This window comes from Silurus meridionalis, chromosome 27 (genome assembly GCF_014805685.1).
Source record: "Silurus meridionalis isolate SWU-2019-XX chromosome 27, ASM1480568v1, whole genome shotgun sequence".
Lineage (NCBI taxonomy): Eukaryota > Metazoa > Chordata > Actinopteri > Siluriformes > Siluridae > Silurus > Silurus meridionalis.
Window position 1 is genome coordinate 13839333 of NC_060910.1, and position 10293 is coordinate 13849625.

General features: G+C 34.8%; 1 protein-coding gene across 4 annotated transcripts in view; it reads right to left on the minus strand.

The window, feature by feature from the left end:
- si:dkey-61l1.4 (collagen alpha-1(I) chain) overlaps positions 1-8592 on the minus strand; it is a 61074-nt gene extending 52482 nt beyond the window's left edge. For 2 of the 4 annotated variants that reach the window (XR_006924767.1, XM_046842443.1), the window contains exons 1-2: positions 8308-8592; positions 7534-7615 (exon numbers count right to left, since the gene is read on the minus strand). Coding sequence is in view for 3 of the 4 variants with exons in the window: in XM_046842443.1 (XP_046698399.1) it covers positions 7534-7615; positions 8308-8349 (124 nt within the window). In the remaining variant the exon portion in view is untranslated. The remainder of the gene's footprint in view (positions 1-7533; positions 7616-8307) is intronic. The other 2 variants (XM_046842445.1, XM_046842444.1) reach the window with 1 other exon arrangement.
- Between the last annotated feature and the right edge of the window lie 1701 nt (positions 8593-10293).

Sequence of the window (10293 nt, forward strand, 5' to 3'; positions counted from 1 at the left end):
TGGCAGCAATAATATTCCACCCACAACAACTCAATTTAATTCATTTTTATTTGTATAGCACTTTTAACAATGAACATTGTCTTAAAGGAGCTTTACACAGATAATGTGGTGATAAAAAGGAATAAGATGTTCTTTATAAGTGTAAGTTTGTCCCTGATGAGTGAGCCGGTGGTAAATCCTCAGGGTCGTAAACAACCATTTTGTCTCAGTTTCCTGCCTATGTAATGACAATAAAGGTTTACCTACATATTAAGACAATGGAAAGTGATTACCATATAAACAATTTTACCACTGAAGAATGTACAACTACATCTTTTAACCACTGATGAGCCTGACCAATAAAAAAAATGCTATTGCCAATAATTTATCTAATTTCAACTAAGATACATTTAAATAGCTAATAAAAAAAAAAAATGCAAACACACTATACATCTTTATGGACTGTGGCTCACTAATGTTTCTCAATTAGAAGTGCCTCCAGAGAAGCTAAGAGTTCCTTTTAAGTAGATGCTTTAGGGGTCCATTTTTTAAAGCTATATCTTTATATAGCTATATTTTGCCTTCGTGATACTTAATAAGGCCAAAAGAAAAATGAAAGAGTGGAATCTTCTACCTGAAAATAGCATTACATTTGAGACCTCCTGAACCCAAAAACCCACTAAGATCTGAATGTGCTCTCAAACCAAGATAATGCTGTCATTGCAGCAATAAGGTGCAGACAGTGTCTGGTGAAAAGGCTTGATCATTGCACACTGATGATTTCCTGTCTTGCTTTCATCGCCCTGAATACAAACAGGAACAACTGCAAAGAAGGTACAAGTTTGTATAATTCATCCAGATATACTGTACACCTAGTACTGGTTGAGGACTGTAGCCATATATATATATATATATATATATATATATATATATATATATATATATATATATATATTTATATTTATATTTATATATATATATATATATATATATATATATATATATATATATATATATATATATATATATATTTTTTTTTTTTTTAAATTATTTATTTATTAAACAGCCAAGAACAATGTTATTTAATTTGCAGTTATATGATATTTCTTTTCATATTACTTCTGAAAACCTTTTTGTAAAGCATTTTGAGTCCAATAATATATTAATAGAGAGAAGCAAAGTTGCAAAAACTGCATGTCTGCATATAGACAGCAAGAAATGGAAAGAAATTAAGGAAACATTTACGCAAATAATTTCTTTAGAGACTAACAGGCATCCAAACATCAACATTTGGAACAAACATTTTAAAAAAGAGCATGGATATGAACATATGATATAAGCTCGTTTCTTTCCCAGATTCCTTTGAGAAACTGTGATTCATGTCAGAAAACACATGGACATGGAAAACTATCAATGCTTCTCAGGGGGATGGGAAATCTGGCCTGACAGAAATGTACAACTCATTATCACCATTAATAATCGGTTTATCCAGGTTTCACATGATACACTTGTTCTATGGGAAAAATCATCCATGCCAAGATGGTTAACTGGGTTCCTCTAGCCTCTGTGGAAACAGCTATGTCAACAAAGTGTGAATACAAATCACACATCTCCACGGCTACATACCGATTATGTTTTCAATTGGAGAAGTTTGAAATAGCCTGAACCATGCTAAATGTAATGGCATGCAGTGTAATCAAGTCAGCTCACCATCACTTGCTGCCCTGTGGATATTTGCCTTCCAAGTGTGATGACATATAAAAGGTGACCCAGCTTTCTGACCAGAGGCTACATCGTTAAGAGCGAGATGTACATTCCAGGCTTGAATGAATCCAAAGGTGTTGAGCACACAGGCCATCCACATGCTGACAAGCTTGATGAAAGGTCTATTGGACACTTGCCTAATCACAATCCCAGGAGTATCTTATTCTGTATGAATTATTATTCATGAATTATGAATTATTATTATTATTCTGCAAGTTCAACATTTAAATCTTACATCACCTCAGAAGAAAATAAGAAAATAAGCTTCATATAGTTAAATATAGAAATGCAGGAACTGGCTGATATACAGTATAGTGTTATATGCTATCTAGCAAATATGAAATAATTCCAATACCTAGTTTTTACTGAAGTTAGAATTAGGGATTGAATTAGCTTTAATGCTTCTCTAACAACTTTCTTTTATCCATCTATCGTTCATTTTTTTTGGTTTTGGGTTGAAGAAATTCAGCCCTGATGTCTGCACATGTTCCCATGCAAACTCTGAAGTATAACTAATCTCCAATTCTCCCGTCTACCTCAAAGATCTCTGTCAATTGGGGCATATACGTGATAATACAGCTCTAGAGGAAGCTTACCAAAGTACTTTCAACTCTGAGACTCTTTCACATTAAAAGAAACCTCAAACAATCACAGAAAGGAAGAGTAAGCATAATGTAGCAACCCTGCAAAGGAATTACATTTAGTACTTTTGTAGTTTATTTATTAATTAAGTAGTTTTGGACTCTAGACGTTGTGACAAGATGTGTGCAAATGTGTGTGCATTGGCAAACTAAGCGTGTTTTACCAACAATTTCAAATTAAACTTTTGTTGAACACTTTTAGTGCTCACTGCTTCACTCCATGCAGTTTGTTGAGGGACAGCATGTACTGTATAAATGGGCTACAGTGGCTTCGTATTGGCTAATTTCCAGTCTGTCTTGGTGACTTTTCCATTAAACATCCTCAGTAGGAAAAAATACTTTGACATTAAGTAAAATTTATGATTTTTTATGATTTTTAGTTTAGGAACGCAAAGAGTAATTGCTTGTGCATTCAGTTATTTATTTGTAAATAAATATTAAAATAAATAAAAAAAATACATATGATTTTTCATTACTTACACTAAACTATGGGATAAAGTTAGAGATAAATTTATAGACCAATTAATACATTTACAATTTAGATTTGTGTTCTATTTATTTCTATAAAAATGCTTTGGAACAATGGCCATTGTTAAAAGCACTATACAAAGTTTTAGTAGAATTTAAATAATTATTGCATTTTTTTTCTATTATATAAAATAGAAATCACTAACAAGGTTCTTCTTTGTTTCGAAAACTTTAACAATATGGAAATCCAGTCTCACTGCTTCAAAACATCATGTTTCCATCCTGATGGATTTGTATAGCAGACACTGCCAAATACAAACACACTAAACCACTATTTAAACAAATCACAATGTGCCCATTATGGGCTTATCTTTGTGTTACACTGTTGGTTTAGATTACAACCCCCAAAGTGGACATTATGCTATGCTCCAATAGGCATATCAAGAAAACAGTCCAGATGGTACCTATAGAAATTGCATCACCTAAAATGGTTACAAACCTGTGCTTTTATGGTAAAGATGTAAGCAGCTAAATTTTCCTTAAATAAAGGGAAAAAAGAACAAAAACTCAAACCGGAAACTTGACTTCATTTCTAATTTAAAAATATTTTTATGAATGTTTGGTAAAACTGTAGTTAAACTGTTATAGTGCTAAAAAATAAAGACCAAAGCTCCAATAAATTCAGATCAAGTGTGACTGGAACAGCATCCTTCTAAGAGCAAAGCTCCAAGCTTGTAAAGCTGTTTTACAGAACTTCACCTTCAATGTTGACACACTGTTAAGAACGTCTACACACACCTCACACATTGTGGCGTTTCACCTTGGGAATGCAGGCACTTCACACGTCCTAACAACCGAGTCAGACAGTTCCAACATTACACCATGTCTATCAGACATCCCACGAGATTTTTATTCTTACCATTTTCATATCCCTTGTACAGTTCTGCCAATATTACCAACAATTACTCTCCATTATCCAAGCAAGAACGAGCAACAACAATTTAGAGTTGAGATTAAGGTCTGTAAATGTAATTTCATTTGGAGAGGGCTTTCCTCTGCATGAACTTTAGTACTTACTAATAGCTGTGCTCTTTAAATAACTTTTTAGAAACAGCCAGGTCAGACCCTCGAGCCTGTGTATATTTGACAGAGCTGCGTTTTTTCTGTAACAAACCTGATTTGAGCGATTAAACATGACTTATAAAAGGTTATTTAGAAAGTGATTGTTATCTTGCTTATTTCATTCATTTTTACCTTAATGGTAAACTAGCATAAAAGTATGGACACTAGAAGAGATCATTGATAGCACGAGAGTGCCAAGAGAAGTTTGAGTGGGTTTTGCCCCCTCAGGGTCTCTTTTCATTGCTAACAGGAGAGCTCTTGTCTCTTAACCACAGACTCAAGCACTGCCAAGAGTTGTTCTTGGAGCCTGGACACAAGCTCAATTAGGAGGACACTAGCGCTTTAAGAGGAGATTCCTGTCACCAGTCAGGGCAGTGTTTTAAGAGCCGAGTGACTGGAGTCAGGACCACACTTAAAGACGGGAGAGATAAAACTGAGGGGTTCAGTTAACAGAAATACAATTTACAAATACAGATAAAAAGACATTTGAAATCACCGGTTCCCAACTCAGGGGTGGTTACCCCCACTAGGAGTCGCTAAAGATTTTCGAGGGGGATAATTATTTATTTATTTATTTATTTAAAAAAAAAAAAAATTATTATAACATGATAAATAATTAAACAGCATGATACATATTTTGTCACTTTTTCAAGGTAATAAGTGGATTGGGTAAATGAATTTGTTATTTAAATTAACAGATTAAAAAGTGCTGCTGTTATTTGTTCATCAGGATTGAATTGTTGCAAGTTGCAGATGATTGTTTGCATTCTGCTGTTTTTTCATTTATTAAAAACTTATACAACTGACTGTCACCTTAAATACACATAAAGTGGTCCTAAACTGGGGTCTTGAGGTACACCGGTCAGTTCAGTTCAACATAATTATAGAAAAACTTTAAACAAAGATTCAAAGAGTGTACATTTGAGATCATTTTATTTAATGTGAACATAAATGTAAGTTATACAGCACATTTCGGGAATGTTTTGTCTATTTAGGCTTATTCGCTGGCACTGGATCAACCCTTTCAATCAGTTTAGATCACAGGCAATTTGAAATAGCTGGAACTCTTCATGTCTTGGCTACTAGTGTAATAAGAAACAATACATGGCCTTGAGATAACTCTTAACAGATTAGCTGTGGTCTCTAGTCTGTATCTGAGAAAGCCTGTGCTTGTCCAAGCATACTCTAATGATCTCCAGACGCACAATCAGCAGGGCCTAGATAGAATGATCTACCCTGGCTGCACTCCAGAATTATGGTTATCAATCAGCAATAACATTAATTATGCATGCTGTCATTTCACTGCCTTGTGTCTGGCCATCAATGTTGGAGGTGCCACTTAAACAGAGACAAGGAGGTTCTTTCATTTAAAGTCAAAATTAAAAGATTACCAGACTAGAAGCTGAACAAATAGACCCTGACCTTACTGTGTAAAAGGTGCAATTTGGATGTTGCCCATTACAGTACACCATATACATTATACTATACACTTGGTTTGGGCAAGTTTGGTGTAATGATTAAAAAAATAAATAAATAAATAAAAAAGATTATGCTGAACACAAACATCTGTGACATCAAATGTAGGAAATCGGAAATTGCATATCAGGACAGGACTAATTACCAATTATAAGACTAAAATCATATAACGTTTGTTTTTATGCTGTAGAAAACATAATATATACCTCTGTTAACCCACTTATTTTACTCATACACTATGTGGCCAAAGGATTGTAGATGCCTGATCATCACACAATTATACTGGTTGTCTTGTATGCAGTGCAATTACAAATTTCACTTCACAGGAACCACGAGGCCCAAACATGTTCCAGCATGACAATGTCCCATGTATAAAATAAGCTCCATGTTTGCCAAAATTAAAAAACTTGTGAGTCCTGCACAGCGCACTTATCTCAGCCCCACTGAACACATTTGGGATGAACTGGAAAGCTGACTCCACCTCAGACCTCCTAACCCAACATGAGTGTCTGAACTCACTAACACACTTATAATCAAATGATTTCCAGTCATGATCCAAAATGTAGTGGGAAGCCTTCCCAGAAGAATGGATGCTATCATCAGAAGGGGAGCACAATCTTGAAATGGATGTTCACAACAGGGAGTGATGATCAAGCGTTTCACATTTGTGGCCTTACAGAGTATATTATGTAATTTACAAAACACAATGGTGGATACTGTTCTCAGGAAAAAAAAAAGTGTGATGGTGGTCACATGATGATGCCACAAAGTTAAAAATGCTATATTACTCTTAGACCACTGCAAAGGATTATTCATAGACAAGGTCCCTAATAATATTTTCCCTCAACAGCCTCTCTTTTTATTCTCTCTCTTGAAGTTAATAAGACAAAAAAATTGTCTTATTACAAGAAACCCAAAACCACAAAGCCCTCTGTCCTGAAGACTGTCCTGTTTTCAGAATCAGCTTTACATTTAACTGCTACAAAAAGCTAACTTTGGAGACGCCATACAATAAAGCTAAATAAACAACTAAATAAACAACTCACTATCTTTAATGTCACTATGTATAACTTTTTGACAGACATTTATCTGTTTATGTGAAGCTCTGTGAAAGAAATAATAATGTGGAAAGGATATAATACAAGTACACACACATACATTGTTACTATCCCAGCGGTCTCTAAATTCATAGAAACTTCCAGCAGTGAATTCAAGAAATACTGACTCACACTCATACCCCTGAGAAACTTTCTGGTGGGGACAGCTAGGAAAACAGTGACCTCGACTGGACAGTTCATGTGACATGTCATGAAAACATCTCCGAATGGAAAACGAAAATATATGCCCTCATCAGTTGAATCCATGACTTGACACAATGTCTTTATGTTCGAACCTCAGCTGGTTATATTTTCAATATAGCCACAAGACAAGTAAAAACGGCACACCCAAATCCCCTGGCAGAGAAAGTATAGTAAGTATTCCATAGAATGATATAATACACAATTTTTCACCTATTCTGCAATAAAGACTAGAAATGACTTCAGCAGATCTATGAGTTTAATCCACAGTGTTCTCCATTTCACCTGCTGTTCTCAATCTGGAGCCATACTTTTCCCACTTCAGCATGGCAGCTGGCTGAAATGGAGCCCTTGGGAACTTCTTGTAACATAAGCTCTATAATAAAATTAGTATATTTTGCTCTCTATATACATGGAAGTTATTTAAAGACAACCCAAATTATGTCATTCAAAATTTGTGGGAAACCTCAGTGCATTAACATCATGCCTGTGGTTTGCTTTTGGCTAAAGCTACTGACAGTGTATCAGTTAACATGACAGGTAACTTGAATCACTTTCCCAGCTAGTTCTCATGATTTTAGTGGTTACGTAGACAGTGGTAGCTACGTGGTCAGGAATCTAAGCTAAGGCTTATGGGCCTTTAAACATCAGGTTCAACTCATTTCAGGTTGGAAGGTAAAGAAATCAGCCATGTTAAGATGCACTTCCCTCACACTGGTTTCTAAATGTTCTCTAAAAAACTTACAAAAAGCAGGATCATGGTGTATGACTTGCATTGCACTCACGAAATAGGTAGGAGGGTACAATCTGGAGACTTTTGCTGTAGGTAAGAACGTACAGTCTGGGGACCTTTGCTGTATATAATATCTGGTGGGATAATGGAAATGTCAACCAAATTACGAGATGTTATCTGACATACACCAGACTTTTCCTCTGTCCAAAAAAGGTTAACAAAATAATATTTCGGAAAAATGGTGCTATTTGGTGGTTGAAACACTCTCAAACTCAAATACACGGTGTCTCTATTAACTCCAATATTAAACAGTTTTCAACTTAACCCAACATAAGTTATTATCCTTATTCACATTTGTCAGTTAAATTATTGTTTGGAATTCAAGCCTTTTGAACAATTGAACAATAACTAAATTGCTGTTATTTGTTAAATATGTCAAATGTATATGTATATTTACACAGTATATTGAACTTACACTATATTTAAGATAAGATAAGATTTTTTTATTTGTGTGTGTGTGTGTGTGTGTGTGTGTGTGTGTGTGTGTGTGTGTGTTTAGTGTATAAACGGAAGTCTGGCGGCCCCCTGCGGCGCACAGCGGTACTGTTCTAAAGTTGTAAAAAGAAACCCAAAAGCCATTTTCATGATTTACTCACATCTAAGGTGATAAAGGCGATAAAAGAAATAACATCGAACTCTAAAATAATTATCAAAATGTTTGCAATTAAAAAAGTCAGCAATAAATAAATTAAAAAAACAAACAAAAAGACACACAAACAAACCACTTGTATAATAATAATAATATAAAAGAATGAATAATTCATACCTGACTCCTGAATCCCAGATCCCATTTCTGTCCAATCCGCATGAAATGAACTGATGCCCATGGTGAGGATGGCAAGAGCCAGAAATCCTCTTAAATACATATTTATCAGAAACAGCAATTCCACCTGATTCTGATGTTACATCGAATAACACAATAACAATACGAACTTGCTTACAAGTAATTATTAAAAATGTTTTTCCCATTCAAACAGTATCCATTGTGTTTTTTGGGGAAGAGCTAAAGGAACAGTGTATGTGAGTGTAGGAGTGCATGTGTGCCATCTGTGCTGTTGCTCTCCTCCGATTTACAACTTTTCCTGAGCAAGTGCACAGTTTACTATCAGACTGGTTAAACCACGCCCACTACGAAGCAACATCCAATCAGATTTCTCCAAAACTATTTAGGCGTTACATATTCCAAGTGTTTACCAAAACACTACTTTTATTATACGTGTGTATTAAGGTATTAGATATGAACACCACTTAATACATTAGACTACAGTCTTTAACAAAATGATATAAAGTTCTAGAAGTAAAGCTGAATATATCTTGATACAGTGTCTTTAACTGTAACAATAAGTACTTAATAATCCTTATTTCTCTTTCCCTGTAACCTTTCTACTCACCTTCTTTCTTTCTACTCCTTCTTTCTTCTTCTCCTTTCTGTTTTTGAAGTATCGGTGACAAGAGATACTGTCTCTTTCTTCTTTTCAGATCCGCCTGATTCAACCCAATGCCCTGGAGAAGTCTAGATGGAGTTCTCTTCAGTTGGAGACCATTCTGTACACCTGGGTGGTTCCACATGAACATTGTAAAGATCAACAGCTCAAGAACGTTGAGAATGGATTTGGACTGTGATTAATATAAACAGTCTGCTACAATGGCATAGAACTGCAATTAGTATGAACAGTTCTGCATTTAAGGACCCATCACTGAACTGCAAACCTCAACAATGATGGAACTGTAATAAATGGACCTTCGGTTTTAAGTCTGATTCCACTTTAGGTTTAGGAAGTTTTTCCTTGCCACTGTCGCCACTGGCTTGCTCATTAGGTTTGAATGTATAAGGGAAAAACTTATAGGCACTAACATATAAATTTATATTCCTCTATTCCTCTAGCTCTCTTATATTTCTCTTATATTAATAATCTATTTATCTTCTCATGATTTTAGTGGTTACGTAGACAGTGGTAGCTACGTGGTCAGGAATCTTAGCTAATCAACAGATTTAAAAAAAAAAGCCTCAAAGAACGGCTTATGGGCCTTTAAACATCAGGTTCAACTCATTTCAGCTTGGAAGGTAAAGAAATCAGCCATGTTAAGATGCACTTCCCTCACACTGGTTTCTAAATGCTCTCTAAAAAAAACGTACAAAAAGCAGGATCATGGTGTATGACTTGCATTGCACTCACGAAATAGGTAGGAGGGTACAATCTGGAGACTTTTGCTGTAGGTAGGAAAGTACAGTCTGGGGACCTTTGCTGTATATAATATCTGGTGGGATAATGGAAATGTCAACCAAATTACGAGATATTATCTGACATACACCAGACTTTTCCTCTGTCCAAAAAAGGTTAACAAAATGATATTTCGGAAAAATTGTGCTATTTGGTGGTTGAAACACTCTCAAACTCAAATACACGGTGTCTCTATTAACTCCAATATTAAACAGTTTTCAACTTAACCCAACATAAGTTATTATCCTTATTCACATTTGTCAGTTAAATGTTTGCAAAATGCTTACAAAATGTTTTGGTATTCCAGTCTTTTAAACAATTGAACAATAACTGAATTGCTCTTTTTTGTAAACTATGTCAACATATAAATTCATATTTAATAATCTATTTGTCTGCATAAAGATGCTTTGGGACAATGTCCATTGTTAAAAGTGCCCTACAATAAAAACTTAATTGAAATGAATTTAAATGAAATCCAATCTGAGTCTAATATGACCATTTTTTTGCTTTTAAAACTGCACAGGTTCTTT